Here is a 27993-nt window from a genome sequence, read left to right as displayed (position 1 = left end):
TGCATATTTTAATACAAACATAAGAGAAATATTTAAAAACTAAGAAAATATACAAAGGCTCTTCTCTCACCCCATCCCTGGGGTGGGGGCAGGAGGTAGTGCAGGAGGGGCCACGTGGGGCTGTGTGCTGAGTGGGGCCAGCAGAAGACTCCGGAAGTGGAAGTGGCAAGCGGGGGTGGGGGCAGGGGCGGGGGGTGCTGTATGCTTGGCTCCAGGAGGCCTGGGCAGGTCATGGGGACACGCAGGTCAGAAGCGTGGGTGTGGATGGTGGGGAACGGGCTCAAACAGCTGACTGGGCCCTTTGCTTCTGGGCAAGTTCGTTGAGACATGGACTTTGGATGCAGCTGGGGGCAGCTGGAGGAATGCTGCTCCAGCGGGTGTGGACGACTTGAGTCACAGCCGATCAGCAGGAAGGAGGTCACACACACCCACCACACGTGGGCCATCACTGCAGACCAGGGTGACCCCGCAGCAAGGAGGGTGACAAAGGTCCCTGATGCTTCCCTTCCAGATGCCAACGCCCCAACCAGGCTCTCGTACCTGCCTCCTCCTGGCAGCGGGCAGCTGAAGGACAAACCTGTCACTAGAAAGGGGCGGTGGGGGTGGGGCTGGGTGGGCTCTGCTTCCTCGATGACTTGGGGGCGACCCCCTCCAGGGAGCAGCCCAGCCAGCAGCACAGGTCGGGGTCTCAGGGCACGGGGGCCAGACCCTCTGGGTGGACGCAGCTGGGGATGAGCTCGAGGGCCTGTGAGAAGCTGACTGGACATCAGTCCAAGATGGTCCTGAAGTCTGTGGTCAGGGCTGGGTCGGCTGCGGCCTCCAGGGTGGCCAGCGTCGCCCTCGGGAGCTGCCGGCACAACTGTGCTTGGGCTGCAAGATGATTGAGATCAGACCTCTTCCCAGAGGGAAGCAGAGAATGTTCACCTCAGCCTCGTGGGCCCACTGAGGGGCAGGAAGAGACGGCTGAGTCCTGAGCGCCCACTGTGTGCAGGTCAGGCTCCAGGCGCATGGCCGAGGAACAGACAGGGACCAGTAAGGATGTCAGAGCACGGAGGAGAGGGGGTGCAGCCAGGACACAGGCCAGGGGTGGGAGGAAGGGCACTCAGACCAGCGGGGCTGGAGGAGAGGGAGACGCAGTTCCCGCGGGAAATGTCGTCCTTGGATGGGAGGGGGGAGGGGTGGAGCGACTGAGTGGGCATGCCAAGCCCCCCAGGTGAGGGAGGCAGGACCCTCGAGCCACCTGTACACTCCTGTTCCCCCCACCCCTGTTACTCAGACACAGAGGGGTGGACAACTGCTCACTCAAGGACAAGGATAGGCCCTGCACCTGCACAGGGGGTGCCTTGGGGCGGGCACTCTGCCCAAGCTTACCAGCCTGGAGTGCTCCCAGGAGACACCTGTAGGTGGCGCTGTGGCGAGACAGCTTCAGCAGGAAGGCGTGAAAGCACAGCCACCTTGCGGCTTCAGAAGGAAACGGGCCTGCAGCGCCCTTGGTCCCCAGAGGCATCCCTGGGAACAACACATGCAGAGGCTGACACCCTCACTGGCCCGTGTCCCAGTGCTCCTCCCAGAAGAGACCTGTGCTCCCGTGGACACCAGGGGTCCCTGCCGGGCTGAGTGCAGGAGCGGGGTCCAAATAGAGACTTTGTTTCAGGGACCACCCAACAACAGGTACACGCAATTCTGACAACTGAAATGTTTTCAATTTCTTCAAAGAAACTTCCTCAAAACAGAAATAAATAGAAAGTCCAGTCGGTCAAGTTCAGGACCACAAAGACACAGCACGACCTGAACTGAGGCTGATTATGACTGCGCATGACGAGGCTGTGGAGCAGAGACGGGGCGAAGTGGATGGTGTGGGTGTGTGTCCCGTCCCCCCCCCCCCCCCCAGGTCCCCGTAAGACGGGCAGGGGACTTGGGGCCCAGCCTCCTCCTGATTACTGCCTGGATTTGTGCAAGCTCCCCCTGAGCACCAGAGAGGAGGCCCTGCCCGGGAGAAGGCAGCTCCCAAACATCCCCTCGCGTTCCAATCAGGACAAATGTCTGCCCACGCAGCAGAGGGTGGGGGACAGGTCAGCTAGTGCTCAGCAAGTTAAACCGGCTGGGAAGTGTCGAGAGCCCAATTCCCTGAATCCTGCCTCCCTACACCAGGGCGGGAGCTGTTCCAGCCACAGCGCTCATGGAGCACAGGCAGCTCCGTGCTGGAATCGTGCGGTGAGCATTTGCCAGCACCACAGGCCACCCCAGCCCTGGGTCGCTTGCACCCACCTGGATTCTTGGCTTTCAGAAGGGTGTGGCAGCGTGACGCGGTGTCAGAGATGACGCGGAGGAAAAACGCGGGGTTCTTGCGAACGTGCTGATTAAACGGGAGCTGGAGCACACAGGCATGGAACCTGAGGAAGGTCAGGTTTATCAGAGGAAAGTCCCGCGGCTGCAACATGTGCACGAGCAGGTGTGTATGTCTACAGGGGCCGGTGTGCACATGGCCGATTCCCTGGGCCCCTTCCAAACAACGTGCATGTGTGTCCATCAGCCGGCAGTCTGACCGCTCCCTCACGCTCACCCTGTTGAGGTGGAGGTATCTTCCCCACTCATGGGAGGGGCGAGCCAGGCCTGGAAACTGGGTGGGGGCCGCGGAAGGGGACCGTATTCTGCAGTTGGAGGACCCTCTCCCAAAGGAGGGGTGGTGCTTAATGCAGGGTGGGGAGAGGCCTCCACTAGTGAATATCACGTCTGCGAAAGACTCCAACCTGAAGCCCACGCTTGTCCAAAAAGGCTGAGCCCGGCAGGTCCTCAGACCGCCCGGTGAGTGTCCTGCTCCGAGTGCCAGGACATTCCCTGGGCTCAATGCCGCAGCCCTGGCTGCTATGGCCTTCACGGTCCAGCTTTACGTACCCCCTCCTGCAGGGGAGGCACGGGCAGCCCCGCATGCCTAACCTTCCACATTGGGAAGCAGCTAACTCTCACGCGGTGGAGAAGGCAGCTCGGCACCCACTGTTGCTTTGGGACTGCGCTCCCTGAATGAGGAGCATGGAGCTGCCCCAGGTGCCCGCTCTGTACCCAGGTCACTACACCATTCCCTGGCAGGCAGGTGTCTGAGGCCAGGGGCCCACAGAGCGAGGGGACACAGGGTGAGGCTGGGCTGAACACCAGAGCAAGACCTTCAGCAGGCAAGGTGGCCTCCAAGGACTGGGGCTGGTCAGGGGCTGGTCAGGGTCTGGCCTCCCGCTGACCTGGAAGCATCACCTGACTGCTCCTCATCCCTGAGGGCCCGAGAAGTGAGAGGGTGTACACCCGCCTTGTTGTTGGCTGTGAATGGCCTGAGGGCATGTTCCTGTTTATACTGAACACATCTGCAGAGGAGCCACGGCAGCTCGCACATGGAGCAGGAGTGTACCAGCTTGCACACGGAGCAGGAGTGCATGGGAGAAGATGCAGGTGAAGGAGGAAACACATGAAAAGCAGGAGGTGGCGGCCTGAGCACTGGGGTCCCTGGACTGAGCCCACGGGCTCCATGCTTCCCAGACACCAAGGGAACAATGGAAGCACACACATGGCCCTCCTGGCCGAAGCACAGGGCATGGGCCCCCGGGGCCTAAGGGGTTTCTTGGTGACATTTAACAGGCATTTCCTCCAAGAGCCCATCCAGTTCCTACGAGACGACCTTGTCTCATATGGGCACAGCCTTGGGTAACACGAACTCAGGGGCTCAAAACATAGCTGCCTGGCTTCCCAGCACTCGGGAGACACGTGGACCCCTCATCCACCCCACGGCTTACAGCCACTGGCCCTGACTTTGGGCAGAATGCTTTCCCCGTGAGCTGCTTGGTGGCAGGTAGCCAGGTTAATGTCCATCTTCCGGAGGGACCAGCACAACTTGACAGTGGAACTGGTTTACCAGCAAAGACTCAGGACAACCAGTGAGTGGCTCCACTGTGTTCTGCCCCAGTTCTCAGCAGGTGGCCGCGAAACCAGGGAATGTTCTGGAAGCACAGCTGGGCCTCAGCACACACCAATGTGTGCCAGGAGTGGTGGCTGGGCTGATTGGGAGCCACACACCAGAGTCCCCTCTGGGGGGGCACTGGAGTGTTGGTGGCCACGGATGGTCACCTGCACTGCCTGGATCCTCTGCTCTCTGGGATCCTCCCAGTAGGGCATCTGCCTCCCATGACCACGCGTGGGCCGCCTTCCTCACACCCTGCAGCTCTCCTCCTCTGACCTCCCCTCCCCCCACAGCAGGATGGGTTAGCCCATAGGGAGACAGGGACACCCCAGGCCATGCCGCCCCCTGTCACCACCAGGTGAAGGGAACAGGACCTCAAACAAAGCAGAGCCTCTATGAACCACACAGAGAGGCAGCCTCTGCCGCTGAAAATGCTCTCATAAACGGAAGGTTTCGGCATGAAGGCCTGGGAGCCGGGGAGTGCATGCTGTCCCCAGGCTCGGGAAAGGGGGACCCAGGTGGCGCGTGGCCGTGCACCCGTCCCCGTGGTGGCGCATCCAGTGAGCCCACCTGTAGGCCTGCAGCAGGAATATCTTGTAAACGTTTGTGCAAACCGTCTGAAGACCATTCACCTGGAGCCACAAGGAAAGGAAATGTTGGAAATGCATCTGAAGTTTAAATTTTTATCTTTTGCTTTATCACCAGCTCAAATGGAGTAACAAAAAAAAAAAAGGACCATTGTGTCCTCACTGGTGGCCCCTCACCGCCTGTGGTGGAGTCAGGACTCTGCTGGGGCTGCCCAAGGGAACCAGGCAGAAAGGGACAAGGAGATGAGCATCCAGACCTGCCAGAATGACATCCTGGCCCTGAGGCTCTAAAGCAGGGGTCCTCAAACTTTTTAAACAGGGGGCCAGTTCACTGTCCCTCAGACCGTTGGAGGGCCGGACTATAGTTTGAAAAAAAACTATGAACAAATTACTATGCACACTGCACATATCTTATTTCGAAGTAAAAAAACAAAAAGGGAACAAATACAATATTTGTATTTGCATGTGGCCCATGGGCCGTAGTTTGAGGACCCCTGCTCTAAAGCCTGAGCCAGCTGAGGCCTCAGAGTCCCACAGTCTGCAAGGAGGAGCTCCAGGGCTGAGGAAGATGGGAGCAGAGGGGGGATAAGGAAAAGGACCCTCAATACACACAGGGGCATATATGCACACTCACATGCATGTATATACACCCATATGTATACACTCACACATGCACACCCATGCACGCACACATGTGAACATATACCCATATGCACGCACACCCATGCATGCACATCCACACACTTATACACACATCTGCATACTTATACACACAATACACAACAGGACCTATAAAACAACTCCCACAGGTAAACTGAGCAGGTCTTCTGAGCTCTGAAGTCAGCTGGCTGTGTAGCAGACCTGCTGGCGGCATGCTCACCTGCAGATCCAGAAGCAGACTGTGACATTTCAGCCTTAACACCGCAAAGAGCTTTCGACGCATGCTCCTCCCAGGCTTGGAGCCCTGGCTGAAGGCGAGACTTGCTCTGATCGAGGTCTGGGCATAACTGCAACACATGACATCCAGGGAGGCTGAGGATGGGCATTACAGTGTGTGCCCTCACTGCAAAGAGCCTCGTGTCCAGCAGGACCTGAAATCTCTGGGCTCAGATCTGTACTGCTTCCCTACATGCTGGGGTCCCCAAGTCTGCCACACAATTTCCTTTTACCAAAAATACTCCAGAAAACTGCTCACCTGGCCAGTCCCCTGACCCAAACAAGAATGACATGCTCCTGCTCTGGAGGGGAAGATAGCACTGAGGCCTCTGACCTTTTGGGACTGTAGCCACATGTTGCCGAGAGCAGGGACAGGGCTAGACTGGCCCACGTACACCTGGCTAGGCGCACTTACCTGGAGTAGTCACAGAACACCTCCAGGGTCCGCGTGTCCAGCAGCAAGCCACACCAGGGGAACAGGCAGTGGGCTGGCAGCTGCAGGGGCGCCGTGCTGCCCAGGGCATCGTCTTCCAGGGGGAAGTTCACTACTGTCTTCCGCAAGTTCGCCTTGCAGCCGTACTCGGGCACTCCCCTGGACAGGGTCCTGAAGCAGACAGGCCACTTCAGCCACTGGGAGAGGGACGCCACCCAGGATCTCGGACACACTCTCTCGATGCTATGTAAAACCCCAAGAGGCAGTGGGGACCAAGGGCTGGCACTGAAGGGAGGCCACACCGACCCTGTGGGCCTCCAGGTGCTGGTTTCCAAAGGCTCTGGATGACCAGTGCCAATGATCAAAGAACAGGGTGGCTGCCAGGAGGGCAGAGGTCGGCAGCAGGGGAGGGAAACACAAGGCTGAGTCCTGAAGGCCAAGTAGATGCCACATGACCCTGTTCACAGGTAAGACAGGTGAGCAAAGAGCTCAGGCTCCAGGTTGAAAACTGAGACCGGCCAGATGGGAGGGTAGGCAGGGCCCATGCAGGATACAGGTCCTCTCTGCAATGGCCAGCTGTGTTCACTCAGAGACACAATCCCAACGTGTGCTGGGGTCTTTTGTAGGTGAGGTCAACATCTGCATTCAGACAGCTTAAAGGTGGTCACCTTCCAGAGTAGGGTGGGCACACCCATCAGAAGGGCCCAAGAGCAGAAGCAGGAAGTGAAATAAGTCAGTCAGAGAAAGATAAATATCACATGCTCTCACTCATTTGTGGATTATAATGAACAACATAAACCGATGAACAAAAACAGATGTAGAAACAGAGAAGCATCGATCAGATGCTCAAAACTCAGAGAGAAGGCAGAGGAGGGTGGGGGTGAGGGGAAAAGATCAACCAAAGGACTTGTATGCATGCATATAAGCATAAGTGATAGATGTGGACAACAGGGGGTGAGGGTGAGGGCAGGATTGGAGGGATGAGGGGACATTGGGGGGATAAGGACACATTTATAATATCTTATTCAATAAAAGAAAAAAAAAAGAGCAGAAGCAGGGTGTCCTGAGAAGGGAGAGTCCTCCCGTGGGTGGTGGCTCGGGCTCCTGCCCTTCTTGCTGCTGCCCTGTGAACTGCAAACTCGCCTCACCAGCCCCCACTATCCCATGAACCGACTCCTTGCAATAACTCTGTATATGTCCCCAATAGTCCAGCTCCCAGTGGACCCCAGCATACACATTCTGAGCCACCTCCCTGCCCACCCTCAGAGCAGTGGTGCCCCACCCCCCCGATATTCCACAATGGAGGCCATGCTCCCTGCCTGTGCCGTGCCCTCTGGCAGCCACTGGCCAAGTGTGGTTACTGATGTCTTTGAAGGTGGCTGGTGCCCGGGGTCCTGGATTTTTCATGATTGAACTTGGATGAATTTACATTTGCACGCCATCCTGTGTGGGCTACTGTGTGCGGCCGTGAGGCCTGGCATGCCCCAGCAGTACTGCCCAAACTCCGAGCCCCGAGGATCCCCCGGGGGCAGACACGGGGTATCGGGACGCCATCCTGATGGGTTCTCCAAAGCCAACCCCGCGACCAAAGCACGCTGCCCTTCAGGCAGTGACATTCTATGAGTTTGGTTTTATCCTTCTCTCGCTCCTGGGAAAACTGCCCTGTGAAACAAGCCCCAGATTCCCGGGGTCCTGGAAGGGATGGCACGCTGCAGGCAGCACGCCAAGGCAAGGTTCCCTGTCTGTGGAATTTTATTTTGAACAAAATGAACTTATGACCAACACCTCATGCGATCCCCGTGCCTTATAATACTGTCACTTAACAAGACCCCCCTCTGTTCCCTCCTAATGCCAACCACAAAAAAAGAGACGCCACACTAGAAGCTGCAGACAAGCACGCAGGGCCGGCTCCTGTACTCCTTCATGGGCACCTCCTGGGCACAGCCTCCCAGAGGAGGTGCCACGGCTCCCTCCGATGCCCAGAGCACTGCGTGCACATACATTCCAAGGAGCCCCGAGGACTCAGCCCAGCCCAGGCGCCTGACCCACACTTGCTCCCTCCCTCTGGGGATACATGTGTCCTGGTGCCACGCTGTCAGCTCCAGGCTTCCACGCTGTATGCCTGGGGTCTCAGAACAGCACAACTGTGCCACATGCCCTCCGCAGAGATGCTGGCACACCGTGGGAAGCTTGGGCACAAGGTGAGAATTACTTCTGATACGACCAAGGTCAGCAGCATGAGGCCACAGAAGCACCTGCCGAGATACATGTGTGTGCAGGCCTTACCTGAGAAAGGCCTTCGCTTGTGTCAGGTGAGGGGTGACCAGCAAGAAGTCGTCCACTAAACGCAGGAGCACCCTGGTAGGAAAAGAGGCACGAGGAAGGGCGTTAAATACGAGTTCATATGCACGAAAACAAAGTAATCCGTGCGACTCGGTACTGGCTGGGGACAGGGGGCAGGGGCCCCTCGATCACACCAGCACCGCTACCAGCCGGGTTCTCTAGAAACGCCGTGTTCCCTGGTGCACTGGGAGCCACTCACAGCCTACGTCAGAGGCCTGCTCGCTACCTCCTGTGAAACCTCCCGTGAAGAAAGGGCAACCCTGTCTGCACCAGAGCATGGGAGGGGGCGAAAGCAACCAAGGGCACCAATGACAAGGAACCTGTTACCCGTCCTGCTGGAGTCCGGGGAACACCCTGCTCTCCATGTCTCCATAGCACAGGCTGCACAGCAGGGTGGACAGGATGGAGCCCTGGGGGATCCCCTGACACTGGATGTAAAACCTGGGGGGAGACGTGGGCAGAAGGGTGGAGCACATGTTCATATCACAGACATGCGTGGAGACCACATACCTGTGCAGACACGCTGCTCAGAGCACACAAACATGCGTACACCACACACACACAGAGGACACAGATCACACACCCGCCCGCGAAGCCCTGCCATGGGCCGTCCACATGGGGCACGGCCCTCTACCAACGTGCAGCAGGTGGCCCTGACTCACTTGCCCCCGATCCTTATGATGTGGTTGTACACCAGGTGCAGGAAGACATCGAACAGGTCGCTGCTGGCCTCGTTCAGGGAGCAGCTCTGGAAAAGTGAGAGATGCACGTGGGTGAGCAGGACACGCTAGGCAGAGACGTGCAGGGGGGACAAGGGGTGGGCGGTAGCGGACGAGCAGGAACAGCATGGGTCATCCGTGGCTCTGGTGGGGCTCAGACCCAGGGCCACTGGCCCAGACGGCTTATGCCACACACTGGCTCTGTGGATGTGGTGGGGCCCTGTGGCCACAGGAAAGGCACCCATCCAGGGGGCTCAGAGCCATACTTGGAGGACCGACTCAACCGAAAGTGGTTCTGCAGGAAGCCACAAACTCAGGAACAGTCCCTGCGCAGGCACAAGAAACCTGGGTTTCCCACCTGAGGGGTCAATTCCAGGTAGGTCTACGGGTCAAATCTAGCGTGTCTTCCCATAGCACAGGGGCACGTTTTCTTCTGGCCTCAAGATCAAAACGGAGGGAGAAGACATCCCTAGTGAATCTTAAAGCAGCTGGACAGTAACACAGAATTCAGTGAGGTGCAAAAAGAAATGCGGCTGAAAGCACAGCAAGTGTCTGCTGGCTGAGGGTGGCCTTGCCGTCTGCCAACACCAACCTGCTCGATGACCACGGCGTCCCTCAGCGAGCTCTTCTGCAGCTGCTGCACAAACTGTTTCATGTAAGGCTGGAGGTCCGTGAAGGTGGACACCTGCCGGCGAAGAGGACAGGTGTGAGGCAGGTGGGCGCCTCCCTCCCGAGCCCTGGCCTCGACATCGACAAGCAGAAGTCACATCATGGAAGACTAAGTGGGGAGTGGGAGCAACCCAGGGAGGCCCTGCCGTGCACCCTGTGTTCAGGAAGAGGAGGACGGAGATGCAGGGAGAGGCGAGTGCTACAAAATCACAGGGACGTCACCTCCAGGCACCTTCCCCTGACTACTGTGCCCGGCAGAATGCATAAGGAAGTTTCTTGGGGTGCTGGAGAGGCAGAAAGCAGGTGGACTTAGAGTCCCAGTCCTGGGTGCATCCCACAATCTCTCTGAGGCCTGTCTAATCCAAGGAGGTGGAGCTTAAGCAAAAAGTGGGGGCTATGACTAAAGACACTTAGGGTTCAGGGCCATCAAAGCAACTGGGGTTGAGGGTCAGGTACTGGGAGGAGGGGGCTGCAGACAAAGGAGTCAAAACTGTGAGTGATTTCTTCTCCAATCCTCACCAACCCCCAGCGTCAGGCGCTCCGGGGAGACTGCAGGAAACCCGGCAGAAGCTGGAGCTAAGTGTGGTCATAACAGCCACCTGGGGCGGAGGGGGCTGAGGGGAGCCCGGGCCCACCAAGGGCTGCACACCTGTCCTCAGGTGAGACAGCAGAGGGCCACAGCCAGGGAAGGAGCAAAGTGAAGGAGACCAGCCCAGTGTAAAGACGACCCTTGCAGGATTAAGCTCACTCACTACTCCAACTTTCAGGAAAATATTATCCTCCCCAAAGAAAAACATTATGTAAAAACCCATGTTTTAAATTTTTTAACTTAAAAGTCTGGCATCTCAAGAAAAAAATAGTGAGGCGTGCCGAAGAACAGGCCTGTGTGACCAAACCACAAGTGAAACAGCAGAAACAGACACGATCCCTCAGAACCCATCAGGGGCAGGGTGGCACTGAGTTATGGAATTTAAAAATCAGTAAAGATGACAGAGTCAATAAAATAGGGGAGAAGACGGGCAACTTTACCAGAGACTTGGGATGTATGAGAAAATTCACATGGGTTTTCTAAAACTGAAAAATAGGATAGCTGGACTTAAGAATTCAGTAAGCGGGTTTAACCAAAGATTAGAGACAGAAAAAGAGAAGGTCGTGAACTGGAAGCAGGTTCACGAGAAATGTGGATTTAAGCAGAAACAGAGCAGTTTAAAAATACCATATACAAAAATTAATTCAAAATGGACCCAACACCTGAATGAGAAAGCTGAAACAATAAGCACCTTGAAGGAAATATGTGTATAAGAAGGGACAGGTTTCCAAAACAGAACACAGTTTCAGCCATAAACGGTGGATAAAGACTTCTTTAAAATCAACAATTTCTCGTTACCAAGACTCCCCTTGCAACTAAAAAGGCGAGACAAACCAAGGCAGACACCTGACAGAGGACTCGTACCCAGAACATACAAATTTCACCGATACGTCAATAACAAAGGTAGACAGCCCGTCAGAGAGCAAGGAGAGGACTTGAACAGGCATTCGTGCGAGAAATGTCCACGTGAAGGGTGGATAGAAAGGTCACTGGGAAAGCAAGTCAAGGCCATACACAACACTGTGCCCGCCCTCAGGGAATCCGGGCTACCCCCCGAGTGCTGACACTTGGAAGTGTGTGAGCATGAGCACGCCTGGCCCTCCCATATTTGGTGCCCCCGTGGCTGCCCCCCAGAGCCCAGGCCTGGCCTGCGGCCGCAGTGCTTCATGGCCACGCTGGCACAGGCCACTCAGGAACACTCTTTGGTGACGTCTAAGACTAAACAAGGCATTTCTGTGGCCTGGCATCTCCACCCGAACCCACCAAATGACACATCGCAGTAATGCTCTCAGCAGCGTTCAAACCTCCCAACCGAACCAGCAAAGGCCCACCAGCAGCAGAGAGCAGTGTGGGCACAGGAACACGCCCCAGGTGAGGTGAACGGCAGCTGCTCCCAGGGGCCCAGCTGCTTCTCAGACACACTGGGGAGCAATGGGAACCAGACAGGAAGGGCGACCGTCTGATTCACGTTCACGGAATTTGAGACAGGTAAGAGAGTCTGCATTAGGGAGGTCAGAGCGGCAGGCACCTGGGGAGGAACGGGGGGCCTCATGGCTGCTGGTGACTTTCTATCCTTTGATGCAGGTGGTGGCACCATCTGTCCACAAATGTACAATCTCACTGTGTTGTACACTCTGGATCTGCAGCCCACACTCACCTGACTTGCCCAGGGGTTTTCAGGTATGCCTTTCCCAAGAATTTCTGGGGGAACTTTTTCTGCACGCTCCTGCCTTCCCCACGGCACAGGTTTAGGAGGTTGGGTGCCCTCACACTTCAACATGCTCATGACAATTGCTTGGAAATCCCCATATGCACTTGGGGCTGGATCAGGTTGCCTCAAGTGTAACCTGAACTCCAGGTGTCCTTTCCCTGCACCACTGAGGCCTCAGGCCGCTGACCGCTGCAGGGAGGGCGCCCTCGGCCCCTCGGCCCCAGCTGGGAGGCAGAACGGTGAGCGAGGCCCAGGTGTTCTGGGTGAGGTGCCCTCTGGCCCTCTCCTCACAGAGCCAGCACAGCGCCAGCCATGAAGCACTTGGCCCCACTGAGTAGCCACAGGCCAGGCCTGGGCTCCCGGGCGGCAGCCACAGGGACACCAAGAAGCACACGCATGGCTGTGCTGCCACCTCCTGGCACAAACCTGGGGCCCTGTGAAGGGACAGCAGGCAGGAGTGGCTTGAAGAGAGGACCGACTGTGACATGAACAAGAGCATAAGGATGACCAGGACGGAGGCACCTCCCAGCCTGGGAGCTCAGGAAGTGGGGCTCAGGGTCCATGGGGGAGGGATGGACTGCAGGGCAGACATCCATGTCATGGACACACCTCCTCACGGCACACACCCAGTCTTACGTGTCTTTTGAAGGACTTCCGGACGCGTCCACGGGCAGTTCTCTGGACCACGGCGTACTGGCGCAGGCAGTATGTGTGCTCTTGGGGCTGGATCACGTTGGCGATCACCTCCACCAGCCTGTCCTGAGGGAGGGCGTCGTACGCACCCATCACGTCCACCTGCACGGAGAGAGGTGCGCTTATAGGCTGCTCACACCCACCCTGGCCCCGTGTCCTGGGTCCCACTCATCTGCTCTGTCAAGCTGGGGCCCCAGCCTGTCCTTACAAAACCCTGGGGTGATAGGACACGGCAGGACCCGGGAGCCCCTGAGCACCCTTCCCAGAGCCCCATCCCAACCACACATACCACCCCACTGTAGAGCTCTCGCTGAGACATCCCCACATCCCCCAGACTGAGCACCCCAGGGCGGCTCTGTGTCCCTTTCTCCACACCTCAGACTGTGACACCCCAGGGTGTGCCTGTGTCCCTCTGAGGACAGGCTGATGAGCAGCAGGTCCCTGGCAGATGACCAGCGTGCTAGGGCAAGAGCAGGGGCCACTGTGGAGTTGGGGTGCAGAACTGCAGAGTCCATGCCAGCAAGGAAGGCTCAAAGTTTCTGCTCCCAGGAGTCAGATGCTCCCAAATGGAGCATCTGCCCTCCTGGGTGTCACCTGCCCTCCCTCTCCCAAGTCTGCAGCTCCACCACAGGGACCTCACCCTGGCAGACACAGACCCTAAAAAAGCCAGCCACACTGCAGGCTCTGGCCAGGGCCCAGGATGCAGAGTCACCCACTGGGTGAGCCTGAGGGTGCTGAGTGGACTCACTGGGGGAGAGAACACCCACCTTGACAAAGTACAGCTGAGGCACTGGGTCCTGGGCCCGCATGCGCAGCACAAAGGCATGCCAGGCCCTATAGATGTCGTCCATGCCCAGCACAGAGGCGCCCAGGAGGCCAGGGCACTGCTCTCGCTCATAGTTCAGCACGCTGAACAGCGTCTTGACTTTGGAGGTGAGATGCTGCACCTGCAGGGCCAGTCCAGGATGGCGGCATGGTCACAGGAGGCCCCCAGCCAAGGGGATCTGGGGCCCGATGGCCCCATCCCACCTCTGGGGCCCAGTGATGAGGGGCAGCTCTGCTTCTGCACCCCCCTGACTACCAGCTTCCCTCAGATGGAAGGGCCAGATAGACAACCCACCCACACCCAGGGCATCCCCAGGGACCCACCCTGGAATTCCTAGAAACGTGGTATAAAAAACCAAGTAGCAACACACAGGACCATCTCTCCCACCTGGCCCCACCCCCACCACAGACGAGGAGTTCATCATCTTCATTCACAGACCAAACCAGATCCCTAATCCACACCAACAGCTTCACTTTCTTTTGGGGGAGTAGGAGACACCAATAACAAAATCAGCCCCAAATGCTATAGGGAGGCACTTGGAAGGGGTCAGAACTGCTGGTGACACAGAGATGCCATAGGTGGAAGGGGATGCTAACCACAGGGTGGGGTCCTACAGGGTCCAGGAACCCGAAGGCTTACGTCCCTGCATCTCTGAGAGTGCGCATCCCCAGTGCCACGGCAGGACCACGGGCACTGGGTCAGTCCCACATGTCACGGGTCCACGTCATGAGAAGCTTGTGGGGTTGGAGCCTGTGCAGCAGCTTCTAGGACTGGCCTGCCTGCGAGCTCCTCCTCGGACCCAGGGCATGCCCACCCATGGCACCCGGGGCCCTCCGGCCTGTCTACCTGGACACCAGGCCTGGGGGTTAATGCTATTTGCTTAAAAAATGAAACAAAGGTGGTGACCTTCTTGTCCCCATGGTATGTTCTGGCTCCCACGACGTAGTCCATGTTCACGATTGGCCGCAGCCCGCTGGGCTTGGGGAGGAAGCGGAGTCTGGACGTCAGCAGAGCAGGCCTGGCTTCCTGGTGTCGCTTGACCTCGGCCACCGACAGTTCACGAAGCTGCACCCGATCGAAGTGTTGTCTGAAACAGAACCTCGTGAGATGGGCTCAGCAGCCACACAAGAACCCAGGTGGTCGACCTGCAGAGGTGCCGTGTCCAGGAGGCTGCACCGACACAATGACCAGACGCTGCTGGAGCGCCCTCTGCGCCAGGGGCCCAGGACGCCCGTTCCCTCTGCTACAGAGCCCTGGCTAGTACGGCTGGGATGGGACCCCTGGGAGAAAGACCCCATTTTTGTCTCAAGGAATGTGGGGGGGGGGGCTACTTGGTGCAACTTCACAAGAGTCAGAAATGACTCTCCAGGGACCCCCAGCTCCCTGCTGGCCTCTCCCCTGGAACCTCCTACAGGGAGGGGTAGAGGTTAAGAATGCTCCCTGAGCTGTGGGCCTGGTAGTGAAGAAAGGCTGGATGGCACTTGAATGCCCAACAGGCAAGATGACGGTCCCCACAGTGAGGGTAAGAGTGACCACTTGGGATCATATGTCATGAACTTTTAAATTATTAAATAGGATGCACTGTGCATCTCTTCAGACCCATGATGAGGGCTTCTAGACCCTCTCCCAGGTGCAGGAGGACTGGGACTGGGCCCTGGTTCAGGAGTTGCTGCCTCCCTTCAGAAATGTGTGGTTCAGGCTTGAGTTTGACCCAAATGTGCACAGAGCCCGGGAGCTCTGATCTGGTCCTCGCCAAGCCCTCGGCCAGGCTGGCCGCAGAGAGGAGGAAAGCTTATGTGTCTGGCTGTCACACCCCTAACCCTGACGGATCCCAATCCGGCCCACATCTGTCACAGCCCTGCACAATGTACCCGAAACAGCCACTGAGCAGCTAAGACAGATCCACTCAGAGGTGAGTCGACCTTCTGGAAGTTTCCCTCTCAGGGTCCTGCCTGACAGCAGACACCTCTGACTCCAGACACTTCCCACAGTGAGTTGTCAAGTAGGCAGGTTTATCTTGTGACACAAGTCCCACTTGTTCTGTGCAAATTAAAATAGAATCTGACCACACGCCAGGGATAAGTGGTTTGCTTGCACCACTGTTCCCACTTTCGAGACCCTAGAGATTACCTAGCTACAGGCAAGGAAGGAGGCGCTCCAGGAGTCCATGGCAGCAAAGACCCCTATGGGCCAGGATGACTCCTGGAGTAGCTGGGTGGGGGCCCCGAGGTGGGGGCACAGGGAACCAGGAGCAGGAACCGGGGCTGTGTCTGCAGATGGGAAGAAACAGGTCAACGAGGCTCTGGCTGTAATACCTGATCCCAATGCTTTGCAATTGGCTCCAGATGCTCTTCCGGAAAAAGAAGAGCTGGTTCTTCCGAAACGTGGTCTCCGTGACATAAAAAAACGACTTCAGCAGCTCAACCACATATGTGCCCATCAACCAGCACAGGAACTTGGTCAGGACTGCTTCTCTCAGACGGTGCTCCGTGGCTGGGACATAGCGACCCCCTGGAACGAGAGGCACATGCTCACCACACCTGCATGGCCCATCGTGGATGCAGTCACGTGGTGTGTATGATTTGAGGGATCCTCACAGAGCAGCAAGATCCAGAAATGCCTGGGGTTCTCCAGGCTGGACAGCCGGTGAGTGGTGGCAGTCACACCCGGCTAAGGGATGCCACGTGCTGTGGGACTCCAAACGCGCACCAGGGCTGCTGTCCTCTCTGCTGTCCTCTGCATTTTGTTCTGTGAAACATTGTGGAAAGGGGTCCACGTTGTCACCCGGCTGCCACAAGGGCCACGGCACAGATAGAAACATGTAAAGGAGAAGAACAGAGACCCTGAGGCAGGTGTGGGACAGAAGATAGGATGGGGAACAACGGGGTGGGGACAAAGCTGAAGGCACAATAACCATGGGAAACAGTAACCGTGTCTAATCTGGGACATAGCCAGGCCAGTGGGAAAACAGCATCCAGGTTGGGGTGGGACCAGATTAAAATATGCTAAGGCCCTTAGGTTGCTCAGGAGAAGAGAAACCACTAAGGGAGGAGAATGGAGTGTATAATTTCTAGCTACTGGGAGGCAAAACCAGAATGAGCACGCACATCTTCGTTCAGGACACGAGGAATAAGGGCATGGGAAAGGCAGGCAAATGAAGAAGAAAAACATGCAGACACAACTATAATTATAGAAAAGTGAAAACGAATCAGATTCTATAGGAATGTGGCAAAGACTGTCACACTGGATCGAAAATGAACTTAAAATGCCAGTGATATGCTACTAAGAAGACACATCTAAATTATGGAGATATGAAAAGGTTGAAAATAAAAATCAAAGAATGAAAAATGATGAGGTAAACACTAACCAAAAAGAAGCCAGTACAGATGTTCTCGAAGCTGTTCTGACAGACTTTAAGGTAAAAAGAATTAGTAGACGTACATCAGGAAGATAAAACTTCTCAAACGTGTTGTGCCTAACGAAACCACGCAAACACTGTCAGAACAGGAGGACAATGAGACAAGCGCCGCTCAGCACTGGGCCTCGGGAAGGACACACAGTTTCCCACAGCACATAACAAGCCCGACACAGTGAGCACAGCCACCTACCGCGCCTCCAGGACACAAGGAACACTGGTGAAGACTGTCGATGAGACTACAAAGCAAGTTTGAAAGAGCTCAGGTCATTCAGACCACTACACAGCTGAATCGGAAATCAGTGACAAAAAGATAACATATCCACTCATTTGAAAAATCTAAAATATATGTCTGAAGAACTCACTGATCAAAGAAGAAATGACAAAAATACTTAAATGCAGTTGATACAAAAATGTGACAACACATCAGAACACAGGCGCAGCTGAGCAGGACCAAAGAGAAGGCACTGCCAGACATCCACCTGAGAGGTCAGAGGACAAGCCCAAGAGCAGAGGAAGGATATAACCATCAGAAAAACTAATGGAATTCAAAACAAAGATCTGGTAAAGGCCCCACCCAGACTCTGCCCTGAAGGTGAAGGTGGCCTCTACAGGAGGGACACACTGGGATGGTAGTTCAGGAAAAGTGATGGTGTGGTCAGATGTGAGTTGGAGGCAGGGCACCACCTAAGCCAGCAGCAGTGTATGCCCAGGTTAGGGGCAGGGGTTGCCACCAGCTCAAGGATAAGACAGCCCAGGGAGACAGTGAGTAAGCAAGCAAGGAGCCATTGCAGCTCCTGAGTTTCCATCAGGAACCTGTCTTGCGATGTCTCTAAACACTACAGCAGATGCGTCAGCTGGCAGTCTGGCCTCCAACGCTGGGGACCAGGCAGCTGACGGGAGTCAAAAGGCAGCATGGCAGGTGGGACAATGGTCAAGGCTGGCTAGACAGAAGCAAAGGAGCTGGATGCTGTGAACAGAGCGCCTGGCAGGGCAGAAGGCCAGCACAGAGGAAGGGGTGTCCCAGGAGGAGAGGGTGGAAGAGGTGACCGTGAACAGCCGTGATTAGAGAGGTGGCTCAGAGGCCAAGGCTGTCCGTGCATCATTTATTCCGCCAGTGGGCAGCTGGCATGGCCCAGCCACAGAAAGAAACAAATGCCTAGGTTACCGCTTGAGTGAGCAAGGATGCCGCAGAGGTCCTAGTCGCCTGGGAAAACACCATGGTGGAGCAGGGCCTCATTGGAAGTTGGGGAACAGAGTCATAGAAGTCAAACTCTCCTTTCCTTTCACAAGGCAAGCGGAAGCCCCAAGTACAGTGAGCGTGTGACAGCTAACTCAACCTCAGTCTGACGCACCTGAGGGTCACCCACACTGTCCCACGTGGTCTGTGGGTGTACGAGTCACGCAGTATGAACAAGTTCTAGAGATCTGCTGTGCAACCCTGCTTGCACTCAGCACTGTTGTCCTGTACATGCAAACAGTGATTAAGAGGTAGATCTCACCCTAACTAGTTTGGCTCAGTGGATAGAGCGTCAGCCTGTGGACTGAAAAGTCCCAGGTTTGATCCCGGTCAAGGGCATGTACCTTGGTTGCGGGCACATCCCCAGTAGGGGGTGTGCAGGAGGCAGCTGATCAATGTTTCTCGCTCATCGATGTTTCTAGCTCTCTATCCCTCTTCCTTCCTCTCTGTAAAAAAATCAATAAAATATATATATTTTTTTAAAAGAGGTAGATCTCATGTTATGTGGTGTTTTCCACAATTAAAAAAAAAACACAAGTTGCTGGAAGGTCACCTTGCTCTCTGAATCACCTCTTGGGAGTCTGAGAAGGTGTACCCCTCTGCCTCCCTGTAGGACATCCCTGCTATTGGGATCTTTGGGGATGGAGATGGGCATTTTTAAGGTCCCCCACCACAGAAAGCTGTAACATGCATCTGGGTGGGCTAGTCTGGTTGTAACATAGGGCTCCGAACCATCTTTCTTCTAAAGTCCTAAATGTCTTGGGAGTTGGGGGAGATCAAGTATAGCAAAACTTGGGTCTGTTCTCACTGCTTTTACTCTGTCGGGGCGGGGGGGGTGGGGGGGGGGGAGAGGGCAGGGAGGGTGGCTGGTCCCACCACCTGGCACTGGTGCGCAGACGAAGAGGGTACTGGCCAAGAAGGGGCTGAGTGGTGGCTGGACCAGAGGGACCTCATCATCAAGCCCAGAAAACCAAAGGGCCGGGGGGAGAGCCAGGCCAGGTAGGCAGAAAACTTCCTGAAGCGCCCATTGCCACCATCCACTTCCCTGACATAGGAGCGTCCAGCTGCTCCCTGGTGACCCTTTCCTTCCTAAAGAGGTGTGGGGGGTGGGGGCAGGGTCCTTGTGCAGGGCACAGTCTTTTCACTCAACCGGCTGCCCTGCCCTGGCATAGCAGCTGCACAATTGAAACTTACATTGGGATCTGGTATTGGCTGACCAGATGCATCTGGGAAGCCAGAGCTTTATCTCCCATCCCCCAGCAAGAGTGGATTCTATTCCCAGCCTCTGTCTCAGCGGGGCACTATTTCATGGTGATAAACATGAATGTCAGAAAAGAGATTATGAATAACGTTCGGGAATCCTCAGGAGAGCTCTGGATGCTTCCATCCTGTTGCCACAGCCCTACTCCACATGCTCCATGTGCTTACTGCCCATTCCCAGCACCCAGAACCTGCCAGAGTCCTGAAAAGTCTTGTAGGTTGATGCAAACTGGGTGGGAGAGCGGATCAGAGGCAGAGAAATCAGACAGAGCCATTCAGCAGCAGCAAGAAGCAAGGCATGTGGGGGTAAGGGAAGGAGAGGACCTACTGTGTTGCCGGTTATGGGGCCTGGGCTTGCAGGGCCCTGGCACCCACCTCCTCACCTGGGCTTTGGCTCAGCCAGGCGCAGTCCTGCACTTTCATCTTCCAGGTCAGCTCCTGACTCAAGAGCTTGGCGAACTTCCCCAGAGAGATGAACTTCTTCACGTTCTTCAAGAAGCGGCGCTCGTTGTGCCTGGAGCCCCAGAGGCGAGCGGGCACCAGCCTGCGAAGACAAGCCCGCAGCAGCCCGTACACGTGCTTAGGGCTGCTGTGCTGGCGGAGCAGCTGGACCAAGCGCGGTGGGCCAGTGTCCTCTTCCGGGGTGCTGACGCCCACTCCACTGCACCCCTGGTTGCAGGACCCCACAGCTGCCGCCGCCTCCTCCACCGCTGCTGGGGTGCCCGGAGTGGCTGAGTCCCGCAGCGGGCAGTGCTCCCTGAGCAGCGCGCCGTAGGGGCACCGCGCATGGTTCCCCAGCAGCTCCTGGAACAAGGGCCTCATCCGCCAGTAGCGCGTGGGAAGGCGGCGCGTCCTGCGGGGAGTCCCCCGCTGCAGGGGCTTCGAGTCCAGAAAGATGGTTTCCACTAGTCTCTGGGCCCCCGTCAGGCTGGGTTGCAGAGAGTTGAGCAGGAAGGAGGAGCGCAGCCGTTCCCTGCCACCCGAGCAGTAGAGAAACTGCTTAGTCTCGGCGACCACTCGGGGACCAGGAGCGGCCTGGGGATGTGAGGGCCGAGAGGAAGGGCAGCCGGCCTCCCGCTCGCGGCCCAGCAGTGGTAAGGGGCGCCGGGGCCTGCGCGGCTCGCCCTCCCCAGGCGAGGCTTCCGCGGCGGCTTTGGTAGGTGTCACCACGCGGGGGCCGCTGGCACTTGGCCCCCAGTATGGTTCTGAGATGGGGCCATGCCTGGGCCTCTTGGCCTGAGGCAGACTTCCTGCGCTGCTCCGCCGTCGCCTCCTTCGGCAGCCCGGGGGTACCCCGGCCTCCCCGCCACCGCCGCCATTCCAGGCCTGGCGCATGGGTCCCAGGCCCGTCAGGCTCCCGCCCGCGTGTCTGGGGGTGCAGAGGTCGTAGAGTGGTGGCCCGCACACCTGGTAGGCACAGTTGGGAGGCACTAGCAGGTAAAGTGCACAGCGTGCCAGCAGGTGGGTGAGCACGTCGTCACCCACGCGGCGCAGCAGCAGTCCCCAGGCACCACTGCCGCGCAGCGTCTCGGTCACAGTGTTGGGCAGGTAGCTGCGCACGTTGGTCGTGAAGGCCATGGGCGGGCCGCCGCGGGCCCCGTCCAGCAGCGCGAAGCCGAAGGCCAGCACATTCCTCGCGCCGCGCTCGCAGAGCCGCTGCACGACCCTGGCCACCAGCTCCTTCAGGCAGGACACCTGCGGGAGAGGGGTCTCGAGTCGCAGGGCACGGAGGTGCTCGGGAGCATTAGGGCGACAGCGTCCGGCCCTCACCCCACCCCGCAGGCCCGACCAGGGTCCCCGGGAAGCCCACCTGGCGAAAGTCCGGGGCGACGGGGGGTGGCTGTGCGTCCCAAGGCACACACACCAGGCACTGGGTCACCAGGGAGCGAAAGGCCATCGGGTCCCCCGGCTGCACCAGGCACCGGCCCTGGGGACCCAAGCGCCGCACGAAGGTATCCAGCGGCAGCACCTCCCGGTAGTGGCCCCGCAGCAGAGCGCGCACGGCGCGGCACCGGGGCGCCCGCGGCATTGCAGGAGGCGTGCTGGGCTTCCACGTGTAGTAAACCCAGGCGCGCGCGCTGCGCAGCCAGAAGGGGTCCCGGGGAAGGGCGGGCGGCCCAGGGAAAGGGGCGGAGCCGGCTGGGTCTGCGCAGAGGAGGCGAGGCTGGGGGAGGAAGGGGCGGAGCCTGGTCAGGCCGAAGGGGCGGGTCACAGACGGTGCTCGGCCCTTTACCTCCCGCACGTAGCGTTCGGTGCCTGATGTTGGCGCCTGGTGTCCATGAGGCTTGGTGTGCCCCCTCTGCGCCGCTGCACCGGTCAGCCTCCCCACCCGCGCCCGGCGACCTCTCCCAGGGTGCAGGGCTCGCAGCGAGGGTCGCACCGCGGAGAGGCTCTGGAGGTACCCCAGGAGACCCCTGGGAGACCAGGTACACTATGCATCCCCTGGAGAGAGGGTCCTGCTGGTTTATCGTTTTCTCACGTGGGCCGTAACTCCGGCACAGAGGGCTGCTCTGGGATTCAGGAGAGCGGTTTAGAAGGAGGACAATATATAATGATGTACAAAGGAGAGAATGGACACCACTGCTCGGGCCAGGCAGGCCTGGGGGGATCGAAGGCACAGGCGCATCCTCCACCGGCACCCAGTGGTGCTCCCGGATCATTTTCAGGGCGGGCAGCGGGCTGTGGTCAGCAGGCAGCAGCAGTCCTTCCCTGCTGACTTAGTCTCCTTGACCAGGACTGTAGCTTCTCTTTGGCTTCTTAAGCTTCTCTTGTCCCGACCATAAACAAAAATACACAAAATCATTTCCCTATTCATCACACACCTGGTCAATCTGCCAAGGAAGGGGAGAAAGTGGAGCCACAGGCTCCCTGTGTGGCACCACCTGTGGACTCACCTGCGTGGTCCCTTCATGCATGAGCCCTCCCAACCCAGGGGGGAGGAAGGTGAGATTGGACAGACCAGGGCACCTGCCTATAGCCTTGCAGCTTCAGAAATAGTCAGGATCCCCCGCCTTTCAGCTCAGCAGCAGAGATCCTCACAACCCTTCACCCCTCCCCAGAGACAGGAGGACAGTTTTGACAAGGGCTGGTCATCTGAACAAGACAGTTCAGAGGAGTCACCCCAATGAGATTACACCCAAACCCAGGCACTGCAGGTGTCCACGTTTACATCACTAAGAAGTGGAGAAGCTTCCAGGTCTGGGAGGCTCCTTGAGGTGACGGATCTGAGTTGGCGAACACTGAAGGTTGAACAAATGTTAACCTTGCACAACAGGAAGAAACTTGCTCCGGAAATTGCTCCCATTCATGGCCTTAGCATTTACAGGCCTCCACTCTCCCTCCCCAAACAGATGGTGTTTCAGATTTAGGGTGCCCTCAGGCTGTCTGCTGCCTGGTAATCCTGGGGATGAAGGGTTGCTGTTCTGCAAGTCCCCGAGTGAGCGCTGGCTCCTTGTGCAGCTAGAGGTTTGGGGCTGCTTCAGGAAATTTGTTATTTTCCAACAATGAAGTTACTCTGGCTCACCTGGAGAAATCAGGATGAAACATAATAATAAAAGAATAGATGAACCCAAGGCAGAAAGGACAGGCGTGTGCTTAGTACCATGTCCACAGTGAGAAAATCTCCAGTTTGAATGGAATTCTTCACAGCCAGAGCCCTCCAGTATTGCAGCTTCCGTTCTGGCTCTGAGGTGCGAGTGATGGATGGTCTGAAACCATTGCCTCATGAGACATGATAAATGTTCCAAGAAAAAAAGTGGCATTGTCGACTTGAGATCAAATACAACCACAAAATCCCATTTGGGGTCTTCTGGGAGGACACGGATGGGCCTTACACTCAGAAGTTTCTAAATGGAGCAGAGTCTGTGCCAGGAGCCAAGGATACCGATGTACCATTCGCTTACTGGAAGATGATGAATAAGAGACTGATGTCCCCAGATTTGCAACAATGTGCACAGTACTGGACACTGGGTTCCTCCTGGGGAGAGTCAGGAGCCCTGACTCAACTGTGTCCCAAAGCTGCCCTGCAGTGTTGCCCACTGTGGCTGCCAGTCCATGAGCGATTATAGAAAAGCCTGTAGAAGAGTCATCTGAGCAAAGGGAGGGAGACAGAATTCCATAAACTCCATAGCAGTGAGTGTGACTTGAGCCCAGGGAGATGTCTAAGTAAGTGATTAGGTTGTTGGGCTTAGTGCTGAGTGATAGCCCATGGGGAGGCGGGAGGGAGCCGCAGTGAAGTGCTCCAGTACTGCCTGTGCCTGTGCCCAGTGGACAGCCTGCCAAGTGTCCAGTGCATGCCCCACTTGGGCACCCTGTTGTCAGCATCCTGGATGACACACACAGCTTGTGTCTTAGACCTACAGCCAGGAGGAGGCAGGAAGACTAAATTGCAGAATCAGGATCCAGACGGCTCAGTGGGTCAGGATGGGGGCCAGATGAATGCAGTGTGACACAAGGGGATGCATTCAAATCGTCTTTATCAACCTGACCACAAAGCGGTGTAAAACCAAACCCCAGGCAACAGCGCACCCTTACCTGTGGAAATGCCAGCACGATCCCAAACCCAGCACCAGACATGAGGACAAGACACTGGGAGAGCCTCCAGCTCTCTGACTGCAGTCTTCCCATCCCTCTCCTAAGGCCCCTCAGATGGATTGATTTAGGGCCAATTGGATAATCCAGGGCCAAACCCCACCTCAACATCCTTAGCATAATCCCATCTTCAGAGTCCCTTGTGCTGAATGAGGTCACACTGACAGGTTCCAGGGCCAGGAGGTGACATCTTGGGGACATTATTCTGCCCAGGACACTCAGCACAGCAGAGAGTACAGTTGTTAGAGGAACCATTCTGCTTGTCTCCCTGCGCCCCCAAGTGGTTAAACTCCTGTAAGTCAGTCAACACTAAGCCAGATGCTCACCCTGGTATGTGTGTGGGTAGTTTGAGGTCACTTTATCAGCCATGTAGAGTGGTGTACCCAGAATGTGGTTTCTCCGTGTCCTCGCCTGCAATTTGGTGGTGTCACTGTTCTTACTGTAGCCACTCTGATAGGTGTATAAATGAGATAGAGGCTCTCTCGTAGTCCTGAGAGGCCTTGACAACCTCAGGGCTGGGGGACATATCCAGGAGGGGGTCTGGATTGGAAGCTGGCAGAGCCAGAGTTTGAGGCTACAACACAAGGTCCTACATTTGGGCTGTGAGGCAGGTTCCAGCTCAGAGAATGTTGGCAAAGTAGAAATATAATGTCAGGAGAGCTGTCATTCAAACTAGACTTGGATTGAGAAGAGGGAACAACCTTGAGGTAAGTTTAGCAAGTGTTTTCTGGAGAAGCAAGGAGGTGCGGGAGAGCCAAGGGACCTGCTGGGGAGGGGATGGAGCAGAGGACACCGCCCTGTGGGTCTGTGTGCCCGAGTCCGGGGTGGGAGGGGGGGAGCGGGGAGTGGGAGGAGGAGAGCTGTCCCATAGAACCTCTGCGCCTGTCTGTCCAAGAGCCCATTGTTTCAGCTGCTATTGTTACCCCAACCTGGGGGGCTCAGGGCAACCCCCAGTTCATTTTCTGTTTCTTTTTTGTTTGTTTTGTTTTGTTTTTCCCAGTTCATTTTCTGGCCCGGTTTATTTGGTTTATCCTTCAGGAATCTGGGCAGGTCACTGTGAGCACAATAAAACAGTAATAAAACAGTGGTTGCTCTATGTCTGTTTTATTATGCCAAAGAGGTTACTGGAATATTTAATTCTTAGTGGTGAAGATAAATAACAATCTGAATAATGGTCTTTGTTTATAAAGAGCTTTACAATTCGCAGCCCTGGGAGGTAGGTAGATAAGTGCCATTGTACTTTCTTACAGGTTCAGAGGTGGTGGCTTCCTGAAAATCCCCGATAAGAATCTGGGGCAGAGCCTGGACACAAACCCAGGGTCTCCAAGTCCCAGGCCAGTGTTCCCCCAGTGCCCCAGGGTGGGGACTCTGGGGGCATGGCCCTGCCAGGTCCTAAGAGTCACAGGAACTCAGACGCTATAGCCTTGCTCAGTTTGGCAGCTGCCAGGGAAAACCGGCATGTTTTCCCACTTTCTTAGTTGGGCGAAACCTTTGATCTCCCCCATGGCCGGCTTCACCAAGTTAATCCTTCTTGACCTGTTTCCATCTCCTGTGTACTTTCTCTTGCACCTTAAACCTCCTTATGAAAACCAATAAAAAAGCTCAGGGCTCAAAACCCCCGAGGCTGTCAGTGTTTACTCCTCGCATCTTGGCAAACAGTCAGCTCCGGCTGCCCACATTCAGATTTCTGCACTCTTAAGAGGCATTTGATGAAATTTAAGAAAGCAGTAAGTTAAAATTACCCACTGGGATGCCAAAAGGTGGAATTTACTTAGAGAATTAAGTCCTTTAATCACTCCCTCTGTGAGCACCACCTTCCCGGCCTAGCCACGTGCTGGTTCCCTGCCAGGAAGGCACAGGGACAGGGTGCCCCTGTGAGGCATGTCAGAAGCAGGGTCCTAATTAGGGTCTTGGAGAAACTCGGGGCTGGGCAACTCAGTGACCCGGGGCGTCTATTCCCTCCAGCAAGAGTGAGGGGAAGATAGGGACAGAGAGAGGAGGCAGTGACCTCAAAGACAGGGCTTCTGAGAAGAGTGCTAGTGATTTTATAAAAGGAGGAACTAAACTCGAACTTCTTTACAGGTAAACTCAGTCACTGCTTAAGATGAAAGCAAGACTGAAGCCACATGCCAGGGAGTGTCCTCGACTCCTCTTTCTAGCATGTGCCACATTAGCCACTGTCATCTCTGCCATGATTGCAACAGGCTTCTAAGTCCTCCCATTCCTGCTAGCCCTTCTCCAGGGAGCATCTAGAAGGATCTTTAAAAAAACATAAATACACCGCCGGCAGAGCTCAGTGGTTGAGCATCGATCTATGAACCAGGAGGTCACTGTTTGATTCCAGTCAGCTCAGGTTTCGGCCTCTATCCCCAGTGTGGGGCGTGCAGGAGGCAGCTGATCAATGACTCTCATCATTGATGTTTCTATCTCTCTGTCCCTCTCCCTTCCTCTCTAAAATCAATACAAATATATTTTTTACAAAAAGAAAAAAAATCACAACTGAGATCACGTCACATCCTCGTCATACCTGCTAAGGCCTGTCATTGATCCTAGAATAAACCCAGGCTTTTTACTCTGGCCTTCGGAGATGTACATTGCCTAGTCTCTCCACGCCCGCCTCCCATGTTTGTCTTCAGCCAGGACCTTTGAGAGAGCTACAGTCATTTTGTGTCCACAGAGCCCCAGGCAGATATGACAGATGGGATCATTCTGGAAGGACTGACCTATATTTTAGGTCTGGGGGTTCCCACAGATGAAGTTTAACCTATGAACACACCATCAGAATCCTCCAAACACAGAAAACAAAGTGCCGTGAGTGAGGGTAGGCAGAAACACACAAAACACAGTGAAACAGATGTCGATGTCCAAATTCTACAGCAACTGAAAAGATTTATAGTGTAGTGCATATATTTAAAAACAAAAGCAGGAGGGTAAGGTATGACTAAAGAGCAAGGCTATTATAACTGACCAGGAAGATTTAAAGAGAGTCAAACAGAATGTCTAGAATTATGTGTATCAATGAATAAAATTCAGGAAGATGAACTAAGTACCAAAGCAGAGACAATTAGCAACATGGAAAATGATGTAACCGAAAAAACTACAGACTTCAGCAGAGACAAGGAGTGAAACAGGAAGAGGTTAAGAGATTAGGACAAAATCACAGGGGAGTCAGAAAGTGTGGAAGCAGCCTTATTTGAGAGAAAATGGCTGAAATTTTCTATTGTTGATGAAGACACAAATGCACCATTAAAGTAAGTGCATTGTGTACCTAAAGAAGGGGCTACACAAATGTCAGAAAGAACATCTTAAATTCAGATGGGAGAAGACACATCACCGACCAAAGCGACAGTGGCTCTAGGGAAACACCTGCAGGTAACCAGGGGAAGTCGCCATTTGTCTGCGAGTGGTCCCCATAAAAACATCTCTCCAGAATGAGAGCGAAACAAAGACATTTTATCTGAATAAATCTTGAAGGATTTACCAGGAGCCAAATTTCTAAAGGAAGGAAAGAAATGTGAACATGGAAACATGCACATGTATAAAATAAAAGGAAGATCTGATTGGTGAGGCTCAAAAAAAGCAAGCAAGCTAGTAAAAGACTGACATTCACAGCACTGAAGTTTGAGGGCTGATTCGAGCTAAATGGCCTCACAGGCCAAGCTGGGAGGTCTGAGGCCACCCGTTTCCAGGTGTGTGTGGCACTGGTATGGCTTCTTCCCTAAGAGTCAGACGGACTCCACTGTGACTCATCTGGTCCCCGAGTTTCCTTTGTGGGAGGGTCTTCATGAAAAATTCAAGATTTTAAATAGATAGAGGGCTACTCAGGTTACCCGTTTCTTCTTGAGTGAACTGTGGAATTTGTCCATTTTGTCCTGTTGACAATGGCATAAAATTACCCATACTATTCTCTTATGATTTTTTAAATATGTGTGGGACCTGTAATGATGTCACTTCCCTCATACCTGGTACCACAATCCATGTTTTCTCTTTTTTTCTACTTATCCTGGCAGGAGGTTTACGTTTTATTAATCATCTCTAG

At 55.5% G+C, this 27993-nt stretch overlaps 1 protein-coding gene across 2 annotated transcripts; it reads right to left on the bottom strand.

Moving 5' to 3' along the window:
- Window positions 1-5: 5 nt before the first annotated feature.
- TERT (telomerase reverse transcriptase) lies at window positions 6-21393 on the bottom strand. 2 transcript variants are annotated; one of them, XM_070411443.1, is made up of 17 exons: window positions 21175-21393; window positions 20087-21059; window positions 19748-20053; window positions 15765-15960; window positions 14356-14536; window positions 13391-13570; window positions 12567-12725; window positions 9554-9646; window positions 8905-8990; window positions 8570-8683; window positions 8186-8257; window positions 5882-6070; window positions 5411-5537; window positions 4514-4575; window positions 2269-2393; window positions 1372-1509; window positions 6-870 (listed from the first exon to the last, which is right to left on the bottom strand). In XM_070411443.1, the coding sequence occupies exons 1-17, from the start codon at window positions 21391-21393 to the stop codon at window positions 767-769; spliced, it is 3324 nt and encodes a 1107-aa protein (XP_070267544.1). In that variant the 3' UTR covers window positions 6-766. The 2 variants fall into 2 exon arrangements, with proteins under 2 accessions (XP_070267544.1, XP_070267545.1); XM_070411444.1 differs by lacking the exon at window positions 5882-6070.
- Window positions 21394-27993: the final 6600 nt, after the last annotated feature.

Source organism: Myotis yumanensis, unplaced genomic scaffold (genome assembly GCF_028538775.1).
Source record: "Myotis yumanensis isolate MYYU_CA2020_CCGP unplaced genomic scaffold, mMyoYum1.0.hap1 SCAF_4, whole genome shotgun sequence".
NCBI classification, from domain to species: Eukaryota; Metazoa; Chordata; class Mammalia; order Chiroptera; family Vespertilionidae; genus Myotis; species Myotis yumanensis.
The sequence above is the reverse complement of the archived record's forward strand: the minus strand, read 5'-3'. Positions and strand labels throughout refer to the sequence as shown.